The 23,542-nt window shown below is 29.3% G+C and overlaps 6 protein-coding genes across 7 annotated transcripts; 5 read left to right on the top strand and 1 right to left on the bottom strand.

The window, feature by feature from the left end:
• The first annotated feature begins 22 nt into the window (after positions 1 to 22).
• On the top strand, positions 23 to 7,119 carry LOC107066360 (uncharacterized). The gene is made up of 5 exons (XM_015320903.2): positions 23 to 1,297; positions 4,610 to 4,878; positions 4,948 to 5,287; positions 5,401 to 5,538; positions 5,639 to 7,119. Exons 2-5 carry the CDS (start codon positions 4,629 to 4,631, stop codon positions 5,775 to 5,777), a joined length of 867 nt encoding a protein of 288 aa, XP_015176389.1. The 5' UTR covers positions 23 to 1,297; positions 4,610 to 4,628; the 3' UTR covers positions 5,778 to 7,119.
• LOC107066458 (E3 ubiquitin-protein ligase RNF34) lies at positions 6,979 to 9,627 on the top strand. Its single transcript, XM_015321100.2, has 6 exons — positions 6,979 to 7,119; positions 7,400 to 7,592; positions 7,658 to 7,769; positions 7,861 to 8,122; positions 8,205 to 8,385; positions 8,474 to 9,627. The coding sequence occupies exons 1-6, from the start codon at positions 7,072 to 7,074 to the stop codon at positions 8,647 to 8,649; spliced, it is 972 nt and encodes a 323-aa protein (XP_015176586.1). The 5' UTR covers positions 6,979 to 7,071; the 3' UTR covers positions 8,650 to 9,627.
• A 702-nt stretch (positions 9,628 to 10,329) lies between these two features.
• Positions 10,330 to 11,769, top strand: mge (translocase of outer mitochondrial membrane 22 homolog mge). Its single transcript, XM_015320960.2, has 3 exons — positions 10,330 to 10,608; positions 10,837 to 10,942; positions 11,018 to 11,769. Exons 1-3 carry the CDS (start codon positions 10,501 to 10,503, stop codon positions 11,221 to 11,223), a joined length of 420 nt encoding a protein of 139 aa, XP_015176446.1. The 5' UTR covers positions 10,330 to 10,500; the 3' UTR covers positions 11,224 to 11,769.
• Positions 11,770 to 12,073: 304 nt separating this feature from the next.
• Positions 12,074 to 13,075, top strand: mRpL17 (mitochondrial ribosomal protein L17). Its single transcript, XM_015320961.2, has 3 exons — positions 12,074 to 12,345; positions 12,513 to 12,723; positions 12,818 to 13,075. The coding sequence occupies exons 1-3, from the start codon at positions 12,151 to 12,153 to the stop codon at positions 12,973 to 12,975; spliced, it is 564 nt and encodes a 187-aa protein (XP_015176447.2). The 5' UTR covers positions 12,074 to 12,150; the 3' UTR covers positions 12,976 to 13,075.
• BckdhA (Branched chain keto acid dehydrogenase E1 subunit alpha) lies at positions 13,054 to 15,537 on the bottom strand. Its single transcript, XM_015320969.2, has 9 exons — positions 15,416 to 15,537; positions 15,041 to 15,242; positions 14,795 to 14,965; positions 14,505 to 14,700; positions 14,264 to 14,425; positions 14,017 to 14,161; positions 13,742 to 13,945; positions 13,389 to 13,652; positions 13,054 to 13,319 (listed from the first exon to the last, which is right to left on the bottom strand). Exons 2-9 carry the CDS (start codon positions 15,101 to 15,103, stop codon positions 13,244 to 13,246), a joined length of 1,281 nt encoding a protein of 426 aa, XP_015176455.2. The 5' UTR covers positions 15,104 to 15,242; positions 15,416 to 15,537; the 3' UTR covers positions 13,054 to 13,243.
• On the top strand, positions 15,533 to 21,499 carry AGO3 (Argonaute 3). 2 transcript variants are annotated; one of them, XM_015320967.2, is made up of 12 exons: positions 15,533 to 15,692; positions 16,579 to 16,913; positions 16,982 to 17,233; positions 17,328 to 17,526; positions 17,621 to 17,934; positions 18,026 to 18,293; positions 18,385 to 18,732; positions 18,821 to 19,071; positions 19,167 to 19,317; positions 19,398 to 19,598; positions 19,698 to 19,889; positions 19,994 to 21,499. In XM_015320967.2, the coding sequence occupies exons 2-12, from the start codon at positions 16,600 to 16,602 to the stop codon at positions 20,321 to 20,323; spliced, it is 2,820 nt and encodes a 939-aa protein (XP_015176453.1). In that variant the 5' UTR covers positions 15,533 to 15,692; positions 16,579 to 16,599; the 3' UTR covers positions 20,324 to 21,499. The 2 variants fall into 2 exon arrangements, with proteins under 2 accessions (XP_015176453.1, XP_089035475.1); XM_089179349.1 differs by lacking the exon at positions 15,533 to 15,692 and adding an exon at positions 15,924 to 16,169.
• The last annotated feature ends 2,043 nt before the right edge of the window (positions 21,500 to 23,542 follow it).

A 23,542-nucleotide genomic window follows, 5' to 3' on the forward strand; every position in this document is an offset into this window, starting at 1 on the left:
AATCATTTTGTTACATGCCTCCATAGTTGATGTTATGGGCGACACCTATAGAAGGATTTTCTTTTACCCTAGGGTAGAACGCTTAGTCCTCGCCCTCGAACCCTCCTTCTATGCTACGCGATTGGTAATAGATTTAGAAATTTCAACTAAATGGAGTTGAGTCTCAAATGTCATTTATTTCATTGTTAGAAATACATTCCAAACATTTTCTAAATAAATAGGAACAGTACAATATTAAAACAAACACATCAAAATTGATCAATTTCAAGTGCAATGCGTCATTGATTTTGTTTTTTTTTAATACAAAAATAATGTCAAAAATAAATTCGAATGCGTCGTCGTCCACACACACACACACATATACACTCTCACACATGCACAGAAGGTGCAAGTGCGTGACCACCATTCTCGAAAGGATGTTATGGAAAAAAGTAAAAAAGAAGCAGAATAAAGTGGGGGAACATCATTCGTGTTGCGGATCGGTACACACTATTCTATAAACTCGTACGTAGAAGGCGGAAGGACTTGCAAGTGTTCGAATAAAGCGCGGTCAGTCTGAAAATCGACGTTATTCGTGTAACAACTTGCGTTTTTCCTTCTTCCTTCGTTAATAACAAACATTTTTTTACTACCCTTCTCTATCTTATTATATTTTTGTGATAAACAATGTTGCACTAGGCAGATATAATATAAAACGCGATTATTACAAAACGTATTCCGACTTAAATCTATCATCTATCAAGAAGAAAAAAAGAGAAAAAACACAAACACATATGCACTTAGTGTAATAGATATGAAGAGTGCCGTTGTACCTATCCGTTCGCGAGATTCGTAATAATCTAGTTTAGAATTTCCATCGGTGATTTATAGTAATAATATCTATTCCAATTGTATCAAATACTCCAGTCATTTGTGATACATTTGAAAATACTTATTGTAATACTCGTTGCAATAATTGTGCAAATGTTGAAACGTTTAAACGATATTACGTTATTATACATAGTGGGTGATAAATTAAGAAACAAACAAAATCATAAATAATATTTAATAGCGGCCTGCTTTAAAGCAGCCGCGTGCCAAAGAATTATGCCATAAGCCTTATTGATAAACGGTGTGAATCAAAATTAACCCAGTTAAAAATTGCAAATTATTTCGCGTTAACGAAAAATACTAAAATATAAATTAAAAATTACATAATCCAAGAAAAGAAGACAAAAGGTGGGTGGACGACATCATCTGTTGGACAAAACGATTAGGCGAAGAAACAATTTGGAGAATATATTACTTCATGCTAAAGGTACGTAGTAATACAATTTGTCAGAATTCTTCTCTTGTAGCGGTTAAGAATCCTAATTATTAGCTTGTTGCGGTCATCACCCTGACGGAAGAAGAAGCAGAAGAAGTATCTTCTATATTATTATTATTATTATTATCACTTGTATTGCGTGTATTAAATTGATGTAAGGGATAATAGAGCAAATTTTACTATGTACGCACGTTTTAAAAGTAGCCCAAGAATCTACAAGTGGGTGAGAAGGAGGATAAAGGGGACTCAAGAAAATGAAATAACAATCATTGAACGTTATCTCGAATAAATATTATATATAAATTAATAATTTTTTTTTTAAATAAAATTTTCCTGTTACATTAGCGTAAGTGCTGCATCTCGTGGCGTTTATTGAAACGTTCAAAATAGTTCTTCAATGTGAGCATAAGTGTCACTGTAAATATCAAGAAATAGTAATCAGATGTTCGTCGCGTAATATTTATTATTTTTTTCATTATTTTTTTTTTTCTGTAGTTAGGTCAATCCATGCTCGAGAGAGACTTTTTTTTTCTTTTTTTTTTTCCTTTTTGTTTATCCCATATATTCGTTCACGTCACGCTATGGTAAGTTAATGGCGTAGCTTCTTGTTAAAATTAAATTGTCGTAAAATATGAAACATGTAATAAACCGGTCAATCTTTCAACACGTATATATACTTCACGATATTGTAATAACTTATTCAATCAATGAGGAAAATTTTCAAACACGAAAAACTACCTATTTTATTGTAATTCATTTTTTTTTTGTTTTGTTCTTTTTTCTTTTACTTTTAATGTATTTCATTAAATTAATCGAAAGTGAAAATTAGAAATGAATAGTAAATGTAATATTGTTCTTTCATCTAATTAAATGATCCTTATTGAGTAATATAAAATGACATCTTTATTATGTCTAACCATAAACAGTAAAAAAAACAGAAAGAAAAACAAAAAACAAAAAAAGTATATCTAGCAAGGCGTGAAATTCAAATGTTATGCATCGTTAAAGTATAAAACATAAATGCTGCCGTGATTCGTATCAGTATGAAATAACGTAATATTTACGTTCATCATAAAAATCATTTTTATTATATCTTTTTGTTTAATATTAACGCGAAGAGAGTAACTTTCTAAGTTAATAAATTACAATTTGTAATTTAAATAAAAAAAAAAAAAGAAAACGAATTATTATAATACAGATTGGAGGTGGAATACTTTTATTTCACGAAATCTTGTTACAATGTAATCTCGTCACGCGCGTGCAAAAAAAAAAAAAGAAGAAAAACGCGTATAATGCTAATGCTTATCACGTATAACAAAATTACAAATTCGTATCACATTTTTTTCTTCTTTTTTAACACAAATAATGAAAATCTATTTCGTCCTATATAAAAACGAGTTAAAAATGAATTCGTAACAATTGACATATACATATAACATTTCAATCCCGAATAAATTGCACGATTTTGATTAAAAAAAAAAAAAAAAAAAAAACAGATAGAAGAAATATTAAAAAAAAAAAAGGTTGATTTTAGAATTGATAAAACTGTACTTACGTGTAACACAATTGACTAACCGTTAACCGAATATAAGGGAGACACTGGGTCAGGAATTTAGTAAATTTCTTGATAAAAAAATAAATAAATTAGACATAAGACATATATGGTTAAATCCAATACTCGATAGATATGGAAAAAAATATATATATAGATATTTTCCAGAATTTATGCAAATAAAATAATGAATAAAATTTGCATATTTAATTTAGTATCAAGTTAGCCGCCAAGCAGTTCGTTAGCCTTCCATAATATACTGTATACATATGTATGTTACGTATATTCATCCACGCTTGTAGCTTTCAGCAGGACGTAATAATGCTCCTTTGCGTAATAAATTTTTATATATATATATATATATATATGTATACATTTTTTTATACTCCGTGATTTCGGTTTAAGAGAAAAAAAACAACATTTTCGGCTCGTAAAAATTTGCGATATTTGGATCGGATACCAACATTCGAATATAACTCGCAACAAATACCGTTATTGATCGTAAACAGAAGGCCAAAAAAAAAATAAGAAAAAAAAGTAAGAAATAACAAAAAGTTGATATTTATATGTATTTTATAAGACAGTCGTTGTTAAATCTATTAGCTTGATGTTTTAAATTAGTAATACTGGTAGATAAGATATATTATCTAAAGACGTGATTCGAATCATATACCATCGCAACCATAATTATATATCATTATATCGCGTAGGTAATGTTATTCATGTGTGCTATTACGGAATAATCAGCGTCCAATTTGAAACAGAGATTAACCCCCTTTAAGGAAATAACAAGTTGATTTATACGAAAACTAGAATCAGATTTGGACAAATTTGCATTTAGGACAACTTTACTGGATTCTAACGTGAGAGGAAAAAATCCCTTAATATTAGAATTTCAAATATCAAGACGCACGATTAACGGTTTAAAGTCAAAAAACTGGTATCGATTCACGAATACCAAATTGCACAAGTAGTTTGATTCGTTGACTACCGGTCCAATTCAAGGTGGTACGTCGAAATATTCAGGTCGTTGGAATTTGTATTCTTACGGTGTGTGCTCGTTCAACTCTTTCCTACCTTCTACCTTCCTCTCGCCCCCTTTTTATCCATCTCTTTACCTTTTTCCTCGGAGTCTTCTTAACCGAGTTCGGTGATAGCCGTTATATCGACGGTCACGTTGTCTTTCCACGTGTAAAACTCCCTCATAGCTTTCCTTTGGATTGACATCAAATCATCAAATCACAACAAATCAAATACACTTCTTTTTCTTTTTCACCAATATTATTATGTACATATTATTAAGTATGTATAAAACAATAGGAAGATAATAAATAAATAAGATGTAAGAGAGTTGGCTATAGGCAATAGTTGCGATTACCGGTTACCGACTACTCTTAGAACGATCAAACTGTTAATCCGTGATACGTTAAGGTGTTCTAGGCATATCACGTTAGGCTTTTTCACCATAAAGAAATTCTTGACTTCTTTTTAGAGCAAATCACACACTAGGCTTGGTCACTCTCGACGATGATTTTGCAGACTATTCATACTGTTATATCGTACCAACAACAATCGTATAAGTAGGACGAAATTGAAAAGAAACAAAGACAAAATAAAAAATTTTCGAAAGTATTCAAAGGATAATTATTTCCAGTCACGTTGAAACAATCGAATTCGTAAACTGTCCTATAAATCGTGGCGATAATTTTAAACTTGCAAGTAATGAATATTCAATATGATTTTGGTTGCAGAATTTAGCAGAGTTTCAATATGAGAAGGAAGACTTTGGTATTATTGTTCGTTATTCTCGTATTAAAACGATCCTATTCGAGTTCTGGAAACGAATACGGTGATGGCAATCATCATCGACAAAAAAGAGTACTATGGATAACGAACGATGGTCGGATAGCTTTACCACCTGGCACAGTAATGACTATAACACCTACATTGGCATTACCTTTTGTCAGATATCCACCTTACGGATTTTTAAGTAACATGACTATTAGTCTACCCTTTACGAGTAAGTTGAAATTTATTCGAACTTAGAAAACAAAGTCACAGCATCATAATATTTGATTTTTATTTACAGTCGACTTTGACAAATTAGGATTAACGGATAATGAAAATCCTTATGGTGCGTTGCCACCAGCATTCGACAGAAGTGCACGCGGTAGAAAAGCTGGCATGATTATGGCAGATTTCATAGCGGCATTTATAAAACGAAGACTTCACAAAAGAGATACCATAGAAATCCCAAAAGATGCTTTTCACGGTGGAGAAAGAGCTTTACTTTATGGGACAGCCGAGGATATGTTGAGCACCATGGGTTTAGATGGAAAAGCTTGCCTATTGAGAGCCATTTGTGAAGTTCATGGTCATCCCCTCAACAATTTTGGTCTCATTGGAGAAATGTTAAAATTATTATTAACGTATGATAATTAAAATGAATTTTTCTATTTTATTTATCGGTTCGTGTGAAATATAATATACATATATACAATTGTTCATATATATATATTTAACGAAATTTTGATGAAATTAGGGCCAGCAAATCGCCATTCGCCAATATTCTCAACGAATACGTGGAAGCTGAAAATAGAGGAAAATTACACGGAGAATGTTGGCCGTATTTCAAAGATTGTCCCAAATCTTTGTTCCTACCCTCTATTAATAAATACACGTTAGTTAACTGTATCCAATCAATTTCATTTCTTTTATAATATACTAAGGTGAAACTAAAGTTTGTAAGTTTATCATTTATATTTCGTTACATGTTACAGGAGAAATTCCGTCCATGATAACGACGATACAGAAAATGATGATATGTGGAATCAAATTTCGCGAAACATCGAGGAAGATGTAGTCGTCGAAAGGATACCAAAACAAAATACTAAACATACGATACATCCATCTATGTAATAATAATCAACAATATAAGGATAGATAATACGATATATCATATCAATAATTAATTTATACATAAATCGTGATAATATTTGTTATCTATGTAAATGTTTATAGTAGCGTATAATTTGCATTTTTTACTGTGTCAAAGAATAGTCAATTCAAGTTCGATGATTTATATAATTTTTATTACACATATACCATTACAATATATTACTGTTCAATAATTGCCAAATAACGAATGTTTGTTGAATAACATTCATATTAGAAATAATATTTATAGTTATATCTATAATACGTAATATATGTAAGTGCAACAGATATCAAAAAACAAAATGATTATATTATTAACAAAATGATTATTAAAAATTATTTCAATTAGAAAATTTGTATTTTATTACCGACTAATAAAATATGTACCGTCATCAAGCGGTACTAGCTATTACTTCATTTTACCAACTGGTAAAAAATTTATCGCCATCTAGCGGTAATAATTATTACTTTACTGCACAAGGGATAACAATTGATAACAAGAATTAATTTTTTTAGTTTCAAATAATACTCCATTTAAAACGATCAACACATAGGCAATTGAATTGTTAACAATTTATGATCAAAACACTGATGAATGTTTAATAATATTATAATAATAAAAATGTGTAATATGACAATCATAATATGACGTCAAAATATGGTTGGTGGTAGGGTAGATGAAAGAGGAAAAACAAAAAGTGTGTCTGCTGCTACTGCTAACTCACTTCAGTGTCAAAATGTACGTTTTAGTGGGTGAACATGGAGTCAAGAAAATATTCTCATTGCGTCCAATTGATACTTGATCGTGTTAATGATATATTAAAATTACAAGAAGAATTTCATTATAAATGTTTATCGAAGAATGTTTAACAATTATTACCAATGTGACGTAGTATTGCATTATCGTTGTCATGCTCGTTTAAGAAAACAGATATGAAGAGGAGAGATAGATATCGCTAGGTGCGATATTATTATTATTAGTAATAGTATAGGAAAAACACGTCGGTTAACTATATTCGTTCGAATGGAATAATTTTCTAAAATAAAGGGGAAAAAAAGAAGAAAACTAAATCAACGCCAATTCTATTCGATGATTGATTAACAAGATATATTGTTCAATTTTGACGTTAGTCAATAATTTCAGCAAACAAATCCAGATAGTATCGAAATCACTAGATTTAGTGATACGTTTGCCAACACGGCAAACCTTGCTCATGTCATAACCGACAATTTTCGAAAAATTCTTAAACTTTAGGTACAATTAGATCATATAAAGATGGCTTGCGAAGCATGCAAAACTAAGTTTAATTTTTTTAAACGTAGAGTAAGTATATTATATATTTATTATCACATAAATAAAAAGAACAAAAACAAACAAACAATGTAACATAGAAATATTAACATTGATTACGATGCAATTATTAGTTTTTTGTCACATTATATAATTTTTTTTTTTTTTTGTAAACATTAACAATGTTTTTATTTGATTTATTTTCTGTTTTTTTTTATTTTTTTTATTTTGCTTCTTCTCTATATTCACATCTCTTATCTTATTATGTATAATACCAAAACCTCAAATTGTTCTAACAACTTTTCTATTTTAGAAACAATGTACAGGCTGTCTAAGGTATTTTTGTTCGGAATGTCTTATAAAACGTATCGACAAAACATTTAATTGCGAGAATTGTGGCATGTTATCGCAAAGGCCACTTATTCGCAGTCAGATTATGCGAATGCGTTCCAGGGATTTACGCCAATATCTTTTAGCAAAAAAAGTATCTATTAAAGGATGCGTAGGTATGTAATAAATAATATTTATATGTGTATGTTGAAATGTATTAACATTATCATCATCGATATAGAAAAAGAAGACTTGGTAAACTTACTATTGATATATGCAAATGGTTCAACGGATAATTTAGAAGAGGAAAGAAATTCTACGATAACACATAATACTGTTACAGAAGAATTGCCGTACGTATCCATTTATTTAAAATACAATTTTAAAGATTCATATAGCACAATAAATCATTGTACATATTAATTATTTATTTATTATTGATAGTCAAACAAGTACTGCAGATGTTACGTTACCTGATACACCAATACAATTAGAAAATCATACAAATGTAGTGACTGAGGAAGTAAATACAGAACGCATTGAATTGCAACCGGAATGCGTGACAGTTAATAATATAGAAATAGAAGAAGTATCGGCAAGTGATTGTAGTCCAGATAACGGACCAGAGCCTTTAATTACTGAACAAGATGAAGATTCAGAAACATTAGATATAAAACAATCGACTATGTTAACAGAGATTCCTGTGGTAAGTTTTATTAATTTTTAGTAATATATACGGTTTTTATTTATATCTAATATTAAGACTAAAAACCATTTTGTTGAAACAGTGGTCTGGTCTTGTCAAGCTATCAGATATAAATGAATTATCACAATTGGAACACTTAAGTGTGAAACAATTAAAAACTCTTTTAATAACAAATCGTGTTGACTTTAAAGGTTGTGTTGAAAGGTGTGAATTATTGGACAGAGCATCTAGATTATGGGAAGAACATAATCAAGCTAGAGCAGGTAATATTTCTAATATATTTACAATGATTACAATAATATTAATGAAAAACATTGAAGTGAATAATAATTAATATAAATATATTCATAGATATAGATAATATAGATACAGAAGATATTTGTAAAATTTGCTGGGATGCACCAATTGAGTGCGTAATTTTAGAATGTGGTCACATGGCATGTTGTATTAATTGTGGGAAACGAATGTCCGAATGCCCAATATGTAAACAATATGTTGTTAGAGTTGTGCGATTTTTTAAAGCTTGATGAAGTAAATCATTTTAATAACTGAATTTATAGTATTTCAATTTTGTGATGTACAAAGAACAACAGAGTATATAGAAAGAAAGAAAAATGAAAGAAAAAGAATATCTAGAATTATTGTGTTTGCTTTAAAAATAATTCATAATTAGCAAAGAATCGAAATAGTATTTTAAAAAATTCAATTCTATTAAAAAAAGATAGATAAAAAGAAGAGATATGTAAAGATTGTTTCGTTGATGTATGCTTTCAAAAAATGAATATTTTTAAATTTACTTTTATATATACGCATGGAGAAAATATTACATTAACAAAAATATTTGAATGTTATGTTTCTATAAATGAATATTTGTTAAAACTGTTTCATGTAAATTTAATTATATCTAATTATTTATCATACTTCATATTATTGGAAAGCATATACAGTAATTAATTATATATACATATATATATATATATATATATAAATATAATTAAATTTTACCAAGAGTTAGATCTCAATTACTAAAAACATTTGTATAAAAGCTGTGATATTGTCATATTATCACAAGTAGATAGCAATGTATAGATTTATTGTATAAAATGTATTCTTTAAATATTAGGTACCTTACGTACCAAATTTGTGATATACAGAATTTCCTGAAAGAGGAAATAATCATCACTTATTACCTCTAAAATAAACATGCAACATATTCTGTTTATTTGATTCATATTTAGACAAAAGTAAAGGTAATTTTTTATGTCTTTTAATAATAATATTTTTCAAATAATATAGTAATTTTTTATCATTAACATAACAAATGAATGTATTTTTTCATAGAGCATATTAATTGATTCTACGCATGAAAAGATGATGGTATAGATGTTATACTAAAATATATGTAAATAGCAGCAATATCAATGTTAAAGTATTGTATTGAACAAAATTATCAAATTAAATATTTCAGATAAAAAAGAAATAAATATATTATATTATCGCTGTTCTATGATTTATACAAATATTATTTAACTTCTTACTAAATATTTCATCCTTTTTTCTTATCATAATTTACAATCAACATTTAACAAATTTTTAAACACACAAATCTAAGATTATTTAATAAAAATATAAATATTAATAATGAAAATAAAAATAAAAAAATTATGTTGTTGTTATTGTGTTGTTATATAATAATATATATATATTTTTGTTTCATTCAATCTTTTAATGACCAATAGTGATTAAGAATGTCTTGAAAGAAATGTTAGTGATTGGTATTTTCTTTTAAATCACTTAATAATATGAACATATTCGTGCATTTGAAATATGACTTAAATTGTCAAAGATTACGATGCTGCTCGTTTCTTAAAATGAAAATAACTTTATTCGATTAATTTCGATATGTTAATAACGCACGAATATACGTTTTTCTGAAATAATATAAATCTAATTCTGGTCAAATTTAATGTTAAAGAGTTTCTCATTTGACATTAAATTCAGTGAATCGTATGTTTGTAATTTATAATTATTTATTATTTAAATAGTTTTTCAAATATTTTTTTGTGAAATAATTTTTATAAGAAATACGTATATATATATATTTTGTTTATAAATATTATTTGTTCGAAAATAAATTTAAATAAGGCGCGATTAAATTTGAGTCACGTTGTACCGGTATATTCTCCTATCAAAATAGGTACAGTAAGTACTAGAAACGTGACCGAGAGTTACTTTTGGTTATATAGTAGTACTTTGTCGAAGTTGGGTGAGAGAGAATTATTCGTAACCTTCTTAACAAGATTAAATAAACTCGTTTATTTAACATATTAGTATATTATAAATCACTAATATACTTAATTATATATACATCTGTATATATGGCTTCATTTGAAGAAGTAGATCAGCTGGACAGTGGTATGGGTAGCAGCGACGTTCGTTCCCCCGAAGTTAAATCTCTTCTTCCTAATGAAGAAGAAGATGAGGAGGTATATTTATTTTCTGCTAATATATCTATGATATTTGATCAAACTAATTTATCCCACATATAGCTATTATAATCTGTTTATATCTGTTATTATATCTGTTTGTTTCATTTTATGATTTTATAACAGTAACAAATAATAATTTAAAAAATAGTATACTTTGTGAAATTAAAAAAAAAATGTCAATACCTTAACTGTATATTACAATGTTTAGAATTTTCTTTCATTTAGGATGAAAGCTTTTCAGAGAGGTTATTAGGACTTACCGAAATGTTTCCTGAAAATGTTCGCAAAATTGGATATAATGTTGGATCTTGTATGTGCACTTGTGTCAAAGGTTTGTTATAAATCTAACATTTATTTTTCTAATTGAAAATTAGATTTATTTGAAAATATTTTTATTTCATTTCAGGTTTATATTCATTTTCATGTTCGGCAACATGGCTCTTGTTTAGTTCATCCGCTATTTTATTTGCACCAGTGTTCTTTGAAGTAGAGCGTGCTCAAATGGAAGAAGTTCAACGCGTTCAACAAAAACAGATGCTACTTGGACCTAATTCTGCCATCTCTAATGTTAGTGCCTCTGGTCTTCCAATGGCTCCACCCGTTCAACGATAAATAATTATAATTTGGCCACCAAATAAATGTGCATTAACTTCTGCCATTCAACTATTTATCAGCATAATAGTATCATTAATCGTAAATATCATCAGAGTATATATTGATCAAGTTATAAATCAATTGTATATCTTATGGTTTCAATTCTTCAACTCTAAATTCCAACATTTGCATTTGTTTAGTTACATATTTAGAAAATTATATTAAAACTATCTAATGACATATATTTTTTGGACTAGTAGAATGATAATGTATGTATAAAACTTTTATCTTCAGGTGTAATTTTTAATACATAGTGGTAGAGCGAAGAATTTCAATATTTTATCATATTTTTTATTCGTCTTGCATTTTTAAATAAATTCTAAATGATAGCGTGTAATGTGTCAAAGCACCATCACTGGGGTATCACAAGATCAAACTTTCATGAATAAATATTTACAATAAGTTATACTTTATTCACAGGAAATGAGTCAGGATGCACTGTTGTTATTTTTAATCTATATGTTATTGTAATATGTTAAATAAAAATAAAATTATATCTCATTAGATTTTCTTCCTAACTTAGTACAAGATTAGAATGTACTTGCTGGGAAACAAATTTTTCATAGTAAGAATAAGATATATAATATTTATTAATAATTTAAACAAATTACTTTTATATTTATTTATATGTTTTATATTTACCTTTTCATAAATTTATTTTATTTATAATTACAATAACAGTAGATATAGGTTAATGAATTCATTTTTATAAATATTTCAATTGATTAATTAAATTTAATTTAATTACACTTTACTAATTTTATCATTAATCATTTTTTTTAATAATAATACTCGAATTTATTATCTTTACTTCTTAATGATAATACTTATGATGTGATAGTAGTGCACTTCAGTCTGTTGCGAGATAGCAAGAGGTGTTGAAACATGAATCAAGCTAACGTCGAAAAATTAGTTTCTAAATTAAAATACAATGTAAAACCAAAACGTAAATTAAGAAACTCAGATGGTCCGGTAGGAAGGATTCGAAAAATTCAAAAAACTTTAACAGCATTGTTGAAATATGAAAGAATCGAATTAAATTATGGTCGAGCCGATGAAACAAGAGGTTATGTTGAACGTGTATGTATTTTATATTATTGTTCATTTATATGTAATTATTACTTTCCTTATTCTTTTTTTTTTAATAACATATTCGTTATTTGTTTCACAAAATGAATTAAGCATAAATAATTAAAATAAAATTTAATGTTAATTTGTCAAAGTAATATTTTCGATATTGTACGTAGTTAATATCAGAAGCTGTTCGTAATGGCCCGGATAATATAGAAACAATGAATGTGGCAAATTTCTGGATTCTTGAAAAACAACTTGTTCATAAACTTTTTAAAGTACTTGCACCAAGGTATAAGGACTATGCGGTTTCTTATACAAAACTTCATAAAGCACCGTACAATTATCCTGAGAGTAGATATCCAAGAGCTGTTTTAGAACTTAGAGGTAATATTTATTTATTATAATTTTATTGAGATTTTTATAAGAATTACAAATTGTTTTTTGTTTATGTAATAATACTATTCTTTTCAAATAACAGGAAATATATATCCAAGCGTTGAACAAAATAATCCAAATGAACATAATTTACTCCACAATATATTGCTTAGCGCAGCGAGAAAAGAATTTAGACTGGAAAAATACAAAGAAATTGCTGACAATATAACAAATAATAATAATAATAATGCAAATAAATAATAGAGGTAATTCAAATGTATTGATGTTTCGTTTTCTCTAAATTTAGTCCTAGAAAATATTTATTATAATAAATACAAATTAATAGTAATTATGAATATGATATTATTTGTTGTATTTCATATAAAAACTTCAATGTTTTTATATATTTATTACGTTTGCTAATTTATATTAAATATACTGCACACGATTGCAAAAAATGATAAAGTATGTAAACATATATAATTAATAACAAAATAATCATCATTTTACTATCTCATCAAAAAATAATTTATAAAGCAAATTTTTTCAATGGATAATGCTCTTGATATGTTGCAAGATGTTCTTCCATGGAATGCATTTGATCTCTGAAATACAGAATGTTAACCAGCATTATTTAGATGAAAAACATTAATCAGAAAAATTGTATAATATACCTTATATGTTCTGGCATGTTACAATAAGTGTCTGTAAACATTTCTTTCAAATGAGGTTTAGGTTTTTTCTCTGCTTTAGAAAAAGCATCTAAGATTTCTTTCTTTATCATTTTTTGCATATCATCTTCCTGTTCTTGATTCCAAAGACCTAAAGATTGTATATATCGTTTAAATCTTTGAATCGGTGCGGCATTATTCCAAAGAGAAATTTCTTCGTTGGTTCTATACGCTGTACTATCATCAGATGTGCTATGGTGGCCAGCGCTAAGGACAATATAATATTCAATATTTTAGATAAATTATTATTTAAAAAAATATGACTAGTATAGTATTAAACCGTATTATTTTCATACCGATAAGTTAATGCTTCTATTAAAACAGGTTTTCCTTCGCTTATGCATAAATCACGAGCAGCTTTTGTCGCATAATGTACAGCAAGTACATCATTCCCATCTACTCGAATTGTATCAATTCCATAACTCGGTCCTTTCGCTGCAATACCATCTCCTTTATATTGTTCATTCGTAGGTGTTGATATAGCATAACCATTGTTGCGACTTAATGAAATATTTCATATCATTTCAAATGAGGTTATTGAAATTAAATGAATAAAAATTTGATCATTTACCAGAAAAATACTACTGGGCATGCTAATGTAGCAGCAAAATTAAAAGCTGCATGAGCATCTCCTTCACTGGCCGCACCATCTCCGAAATAACATATTACGCATGATTTTCTTTTTTCCCTTTTATATGCGTATGCTGCACCTACAGCTATATACATATATGTAATTTTATATATATATATATATATATATATTAGAATGTATATTAATAATATGAATTTGTATAATATCAAGAATTATAATCGAACACCTTGTGGCAACTGTGTTGTTAACGGAGATGATATGGTCATAAAATTTAAATCTTTGGATCCATAATGAACTGGCATTTGTCTTCCTTTTCCTTCATCTTCGACATTCCCATAACATTGATTCATAAATTTTTCAATTTGAAAGCCACGCCAAAGTAATACACCTGTAATTAGAAACGATATTATATTCCAAGACAAATATTTGAAAAGTGTATTAATAGAATTGATTTTAAAAATTCTTACCTGCTTCCCGATATTGTGCATAAATCACATCTTGCAATGTTAAAGCAGATGCCGAACCAATTTGAATAGCTTCCTCTCCAGTATGTGTCATATAAAAAGATATACGACCTTGTCGTTGTGATTCGTACATAATTTTATCCATTATAGTGAGTGTTACCATATCACGATAAATTTTAATCATTGTTTTATCATCCAACTTTAACATAGAAAACAAATTTTGTTTATTATGATTTTTAATTGTATACAAGAAAAAGGCTTTGTAAATTTATACATATCATTAAAAAAAAAACCTTATTTTCTTGAAGAAAATGTGCTTGTCCAGTTGTATCTAGGATTCTATATATAGGAATAGGTTCATAATTATTTATATTAATAAATTTTAGGTGATTTGTAAAATTATTTTTAATTCCAGGATATTGTGGTTCAATGAAAACATTAGCAGTGTTACCATAATGTCTCACCTAAAATTATATGATATTATTATTATATTGAATATAATATAAAAGAAAGATTTTTTATTAATATGATAATCTTACTGATGTTTGCCATCTCAAAGAAGATAAACGTGATATTATTTTGATTAAAGAATATGTAGCCATTATGACTGTTTAAAGGTTGACTTCTTAATCAAAACTAAACATCTCAACTTATGCAGTCGTTATGTATACTATTTTATCATAATATGATTATTCTTACGACATCATACACTTTCGTCATCTTCCATAGGCGGCGTAAAACCTTGAAAAAAATATTATAAATACAATGAATAAACAAATATCAAAGACTCTCATGAATTTTTTGAAATATATATCATATATTAAAAGTGTTGAGTTTCAACAAAAATCGACAAAAATGATTGAAAATTAATATTTAATATTTGAATTATCGCGTTACTAATTAATTTAACATACATTATATTATAATTATAAGATAAAATGTATTTTTCTTTTTTTTTTTTAAGTCACTGTGTATATATAGTATTGTTAGTCATATATATATAACTGGAAAAAAGAAGAAAAAAATTGTAGATGGCAGTACGGTCAAAAGATAAAAATTGTAATGAATAGGCGGTATATTCTAAAAACAAAGGTTTTCTTCAAACTTTGTGTATTCTTATGAGTACATTAGGACAAGTTCTATTTACTATTGAAAGAACGATTCATCTAATCGTAAACTTCTTAATACGAGGTAAGTTAAATTACTTTAGTTGAAAATTTCATTTCTTTTATAAAATATATATATATATAGATATGAATATATACAAATGTTGTATTTATATGATTATATTTATCATTATGATTTTGATTAATTTTATAAAGAACAATTCCATATAATTATAACCTGTTTCAAATAATTAGCAGTATTATTCGGTAAAGAAATATATTTTTTTCAAACATTTCAACTCACTATTGTATATATATTAGGGTGGGTCAAAAAAATGACTTAATTTTTTTTTTCACGTGCCACGGAAAAATGGATTGCTAGACACCTTAAAACAATTCTCACTAAATATAAGCTCTTAATTTTAATAGGAAGATCCTCCGCATCGCAGTTTTTTATTTTTTTTCAGTCCAATAGATTAAAATTCATACCTCATTATTTATTGATTGTACAGAAAAATGTTCTAGACAAATTTTGTAGGAAATTTAATGCTCTACAAAAAAGGTATCTTATATTTTTACCGTAAACCTCACCATTTGAATGATATTGAAGATTTATTATATTTGATGATTTTTAGACAAATTTCATTTTTGTTTATAAATTTTATAACTCGACAATAAATGACTATTAAAAAGTGCACAATACAAATTTTTGTAGGAAATTAACTGCTCTATAAAAATGGTATCTTATGTTTTGGCGTTTAAATTAAGCGTTCAAAAGGTATTCATCATCAAACTTTCATGTGTACTGATTTTTGTCTCTGAATGAGAATTGTTTTAAGGTGTCTAGCAACCCATTTTTCTGTGACACTTGAAAAAAAAAAAGTCATTTTTTTGACCCACCCTAATATATATATATATATATATATATATTAATATTATATTGTAATTATTTTGAAATATATTTGTTTTAGATAATCGCAAGTAATAAAACAATGGCTGAAGAAAATAATAATGATCGAATGAAATATGGTATAGGCAGAAGTTCAACGCTTCTGCAAAAGATAAAACAAATGGCAAAAAATGAGCCTAAAGTCTCTAATTTATTCGGTGTATCTAGTTCTACATACCATCAAGAGCCAGTTTCATTGTCGCAGTCGCAAGCATCGAGCACTGTTTTGCCTATTATAAGAGGTGGAAAATCTTTTCCGTCGACTTTAACACAAATTGAAAGCAACGTAGAGGAAACCTCAACTACTTTGACTGTGGGTAAAGGAAGAGCAACTTTTAGTTGTCTTAGAAAAATAGCGTACGTGTTCATTTATTTCAATCAATTTTCATTTGATGTTCTTCTATATTGATATAATATTTGTATAGACCAATTGGACAGCCCCTTTTGCCGGAACAACAGACCAGAGTACCTTCGAATAAAACACAGCAAAATGTTATAAGACAACCTGCGATAATATATGAACAATTATCTGCTTCTAATGATGACACCGGAGTATTAGGGAAACTGTCACAACTTTCTGTCTATGAAGCTCCTTCTTCTTCTTCTTCTTCTACATTAACTACTGATGTAAACCAAAAATTACAAGTAATCAACCGTCAAGGTACAAGCGGAACTACGTAAGTACTTTTTAACATTTCATTTGTTATTTGTATGCTTTTATATTTATTTAATTATATCTTTTAAAAATCATGACATTTTTGGTATGTTTAGGGTAAATATATATAGTAATTACATCGATTTAAAACTAGAACCAGGTAGAGGAATATATCAATATGAAGTTAAATTCAATCCTGATATTGATTCAATAGCTCTGAGAAGAAAACTTGTAAATCAGCATGCAAGGAAACTTGGGAAAGCTTTGAATTTTGATGGTTCTCTTTTATATTTACCTCAGAAATTATCAGAAGAGGTAAAGGTTTTTCTCTTTTCTTTTTTTTTTTTTTTATTGAAACTTACATTTTCAAATATAAATGTATAAATAAAACATAATAATATTCTTCTAGAAAATAGTTTATAATTCGGAACATCCACGGGATGGATCTTTAGTGACTCTTACATTTATTTTTAAAAAGAAAGAAAGCATAAATAAAAATATCCAATTTTTAAATATTCTTTTTGGACGCATTTTGAGAGCTCTTAATTTAGTTCGTATCGGTAGACAACACTTTAATCCTTCAAACGCTCATACTGTACCGCAACATAAATTAGAAATATGGCCTGGCTATATTACAGCTATTAATGAACACGAAGGAGGCATCAAACTTTGCGTCGATATAAAACATCGAGTTTTGCGTACGGAAACAGTTTATGATATTATGTAAGATCATAATTATATATACATTTTATACATATTTATGTATACAACAGTAATATTGAAATAATTGAAAGATAAACATTTGATTTTTTAGGAAGACAATTTATAATAGAAATCCTACTCGTTACAAAGATGAAACAACATGTGAAATTATTGGTACTAATGTTTTAACTCGATATAACAATAAATCTTATCGTATTGATGACATAGCATGGGACAAAAATCCAACGTATAAATTTGAAAGAAAAGGTAAGATGACGACTATAATGGATTATTATAAAAATCATTGGAATATAGAAATTAAAGACAAAGAACAACCACTCTTAATAAATCATTCTACAGAAATGGCACCATCTGGAGAGGTAAATATATTCTTCTTTTATTAGATACTTTATAATTCAATGCTTTTACAATAATATCAAATAATTCAACAAAAAAATATTGTTTTTTCAGTCATTAGAAAAATTGACACTTTTAGTACCAGAATTATGTTACATAAGTGGATTAACAGACAGTATTAGATCAGATTATAGAATCATGAAAGATCTTCATCAAATTACGAATATTAATCCTAACTATCGCAATGATATAATAAAAAAGTTTATACAACAAATTAAAACAAATGATGTAGCACGTGAAATACTATCTCCATGGGGCTTAGAATTTGATGACAATTTAACTAAATTTAATGGACGTATTCTAATGCCTGAACCTATATATTTTGGTAATAATAAAATAATTCAAGGAAAACCAAATGCCGATTGGAATAATGAATCTACGAAAAATCCTGTTTTACGTGCTGTAAGTAAGAATTATCATGAAACTTCACTACGAGATTATATTAAAATATAATTAAAATTTATTAATAAAAAGCAAAATATTATTATAGCCCAGTTTGACGAACTGGACAATATTTTATTATCAAAAAGATACACCAAATGTTACGGCATTCATAAAAACGGTAATTAATATTTCATCGCAATTGGGATTAAAAATAAATAAACCACGTGAAGTTCCTTTACCAAATGACAGAACTGAAACGTACTGTCGTGAACTTCATAAACACATTAATAATGATTTGGAAATGGTAGTTGTTGTTTTTCCTACCAATCGTACCGATCGATATTCTGCAATTAAAAAGTAAGACGAGATTTAATATTATTAATATTATTCATTTATTATTATTATTATTATTATTAATGTGAATCAAATGAAATCGTTTAATATTGAAATAGGTTGTGTTGTGTAGAAAAACCCATTCCATCGCAAGTTATAATGTCAAGGACCATTTCTCGTCCCGATAAATTAAGAACTATAACACAAAAAATAATGTTACAAATAAATTGTAAACTAGGCGGTGCTCTTTGGGCAGTTGATATTCCATTTGTATGTATACATATAGAATAATCTTTTCTTCTTTTTTTTATTTCAAAAATATTATGAATAAATAATGAATTTATTTGTAGGATAAATGTATGGTATGTGGAATAGATGTATTTCATCCCGATCAAGGAAGTAGAAATCGACTAAGTGTAGCTGGATTTGTAGCTAGTATGGATAAATTATTAACATCCTGGCTCAGTAAAATTTGTCTACACAGATCTAATCAAGAAATAGTAGATATGTTACAGATCTGTTTTATTTCAGCTATCGATGAATATAAAAGAGTAATACATATTTACGCAAACATCATCATTTTGTCTTCATCAATTTCTTTACTTTTGTAACGTTACAAAATTATTTCATGAAAAAAACTATTATTTCAGCGTAACGGAAATTATCCAAATCGTATTATTGTTTATCGTGATGGTGTTGGTGATGGACAAATTCAGGTAATTACTAATTATGAAGTTAAACAATTATTGGAAACATTCACGCGAATAGATCCTAATTACAAACCGCAACTCAGTGTAATTGTTGTACAAAAGCGAATTAATACTCGTTTGTTTTATGAAGAAGTGAGTATAAAAACATAAATGATTAACATTATGAAAATAATTTCATGTGATGTATGACTATGTATAATTAAAATATTTTTGTCATTTTTTTTCCAAATTTTCAGAAAGGGAATTTAATTAATCCTGGTAGTGGAACAATCATCGATTCTTTTATAACAAGAGCAAATTTTTATGATTTTTTCCTTGTACCTCAAAGCAAAAATTTTGGTACAGTTACACCAACGCATTATATTGTTGCTTACGACGGATCAAATATGAAACCTGATCACATGCAACGTTTTACTTATAAACTTTGTCATTTATATTACAATTGGGCTGGCACCATAAAAGTTCCTGCTCCGTGTCAATATGCTCATAAACTTGCATTCCTTGTTGGACAAAATATCCAAATGGAACCGGATGAGAAATTGTGCAATAAACTCTTTTATTTGTAATTCATGGATAATCAATTAATGTATTTACTTTTTCAATAGACACAAACAGTATTACAAATGATATAGAAATAATACAAATCAATAATGATTTTATATATATTTTATGTTAAATCGTAGAACATATTTTTCGTACAATTTACAAGACTAGTAGACTAAAGATTTCAATTACAGAATCTACAAATATATTTTTATACATTGAAATATAAATTATATATTTTAATAATAAGAAATTATTATAGCAACTTATGTGTCAATGTTGTGCGTTTTTTTTTAAGTAGCATTACCAAAAGAGATAATTTTGTGAAAAAAAAACTTTCAAAATTTTTAATATCTTATTTTTGTTAAAAAAATCTTGTGATAAAATTTTTGCAGAAATGTACAATAGAAGGAAACAATTACGTTTAAAAAAACAAACTATTGCATAATTCTATCACAAGATGGCACGGAATACATTGCATCGTGTCGTGTCGTGCAAAATTCATGGCGGGACCGACTGTTGTGCATTATCGAAGAGTGGTGGGGGAACACGTAAAATAGGTAGTGCATTTATGTATAATAATGTATGTGTTTGTGTGTGTAAGTGTATTATTTGTATATATATGTATATCGATAGTACGACAGTCGTACTGCGTATCGAGTAATCGTTGCTGTCGACCATCGTTACCACTACTCAACACGCTGGCGCCTGCGTACATCTTGTTTACAAGCAACAGCAGCGCGAAGCTTCGCTGTACACATGACCTTTACAAGATGGATACGAGTGAGCACACCGTCTTTTCTCAGGCGTGTCGGTTGACGACGACGAGTACCTGGTAAATAAGAACATTACGGGTTGTGAAAAACAATCGACAACGAGGAAGACAACAATATATCGTTTGTTTTTCTCATATATATATATCATAATAATTCGTAGCTACATAGAGAGGTATATTGTTGCAGTGTCACGATTCGTATGGTACTTCGGTAGTGATACGAATTAGCGTGGGTTACGACTGCTTTGAGTGACGCGATATTTGTGTTCTTGCCTGTGTGTGCACGAGACTGCGCGGAGTGCGAGGGAAAGGTACCAAGTAGTGGGGGAAACTGAGGAAAAGAGAAATATAGAAAGAGAGGGAAAGGGGAGAAAGAAAGAAAGAAAAAGAGAGGGTGAGAAAAAGAGGAATAAGAGGAGAAACAAATTCTTACCTAGTAGTAGGTAGTAGGATAAAAGGAGAGGGAGAGAAGGAAGAGGGAGGTACGTGTATCTGCTGCGTATATTCATCAACGACGCCTTTTCGTTGTTTCTTTTTCGTTATCGAACGTGCAAAAAAAAATACCCTTCGTTATCGCGCGACGCGTTACATTTTTTTTGTCTCCCATTGTTAAATCCATCTCACATGGTGCGCGAGCGAAGTAGTGTTCTTCGATAAGAGAAAGAAAACAAAAAAACAACAAATTAAAATAAAATAAACATAAGTGGAGAGAAGTAAGAACGTGAATAAAAAAAAACAAAGAATAGAAAAAAAATGATGACCACTTCTAACACGACACGAGGACGACAACAATAAGGGTGGAAACAACAACACAACAACGACGACGACGACGACAACAACGACGACGACAGTAGTGACGGCGGTTTTGTTTTGACGTCGACCGTACGTACGGTATTGCGCGTGAAAGAATATCGGTGCTGCCCTTGGCAGTAGCCTATTTGTTCGCACGAGAGCAAGCTGCATTTGTAACACACCAGCCAGTCAGGCAGTCGGGCAACGATAAGAGGGGTTCAACCACCCACTTGCGTGTGCTTTCGCGTCATCTCTCCCTCTCTTATTCATTTTCCTTTACTCTCTGTATCTATCTCTCTCTTTCTCTCGTTCTCTTTCATTTTCTCTTCCTCCTTCCCTCTCTTTCTCTTTCTTTCTCTCTTTCTCTTTCTTTATCTATCTATCTCTCTCTATCTGTTTGTTACGCGCATGCGTAATGCATCTGTTCTCTTCCTATTTATCTCTTTTCCGTGTATACCGCGGTAAACTTGGCGCGCATGTGTATGCGTGCATCGCGTCGATGCAACACTGAGGCCTTCCTTCTGTTTTTCTTTCTCTCTATTTCTTTCTCTTTTGCACCCTTATACGTAGACACGAAAGAGAGAGATAAAGAAAAAGAGAGAGAGAGAAAGAGAGAGGAGGAATGGCGCGCGATCAAAGGCTCACGTAGTAAATCGTGCGTTCGCGCGATAAACAGGTGTAGAAAAGTCCTATGGTAAAAAGTTACATTTGGTTGCACTTTAAGAGCAAAGACAGTAAAGAGGAAAGTGAAAAAAGCAGGAAAGAAAAAATATCGAAATAAAGAAAGGAAATAAGATAAAGAAAGAAAGAAAGGACGACGGCCTTCCGTAGGCGGCGCGTGAATACTTCGTAGAGTGTCGTCGACCTGTTAACCTCTTGCGTTCCAAGATAGCGTGTGCAGATTCTTCGAAATTAATCGTTTAAAATTGAAATCTCTGTGTGGTTTGACAGGTGGACATTGTTGACATCGTGGGAGAAAAAAAAGGAAGAAGAAAATAGATACAATCATTGAATTTGTTCCTTGACGGCGCATTTAAAAAAAAACGTACGTTTAAAGGCGTATCGTATCCTAACCTCTCTCTTGCTTGAGTAAGAGAGAGGGTGGGTGGAAGAAAGTAAGAGATTTAAGTGTTGTTTTCTACCGTACTGTCGAACAGAGTCGTCTCGATCGTAAACTAAAGTTTGCGGAAGACGTTCGAAGAAGGAATGGTGGGATTGCAAGGGGAGGGGGAGCTCTGGATGGAACGCCCTTAACGCGCGTTGCGAGTGCACATGCACCGGGCTTGCCGTGCGGCGTGCATTCGCTTATTTACAATTGACACGTGCTTTCTACTATACGTCTTTTACGGTGCTTCGTTTAAAAGACTTATATATGTTTATCAAATGTTTCACTGGATTGCGTTCCTTTGAATAAAATACATTTAGTGTATCATCTACTTTATCAAGTGTGGGTGGTAGGAAAAAGTAAGTGTTAGAAACCGTACAAAGAGAAAAGTGTGCGAAGTTGTGTTTGACGAAGGAGGTGAAAGCTGGTGGGGATTTTAAACGAAGAGAAAAAGAGAGAGAGAGAAAGCGAGAAAAGAAATCACGCGCGACACGAGCTCCGATCGACGCGCGCGATAATATCGACAACGCGCACGTCATGCTCGAGAGAACGGTTTGGTTCTCGATCCTC

Source organism: Polistes dominula, unplaced genomic scaffold, assembly GCF_049000335.1.
Source record: "Polistes dominula isolate Pdom_NZ unplaced genomic scaffold, Pdom_raw_medaka contig_29, whole genome shotgun sequence".
Taxonomy (NCBI): Eukaryota; Metazoa; Arthropoda; class Insecta; order Hymenoptera; family Vespidae; genus Polistes; species Polistes dominula.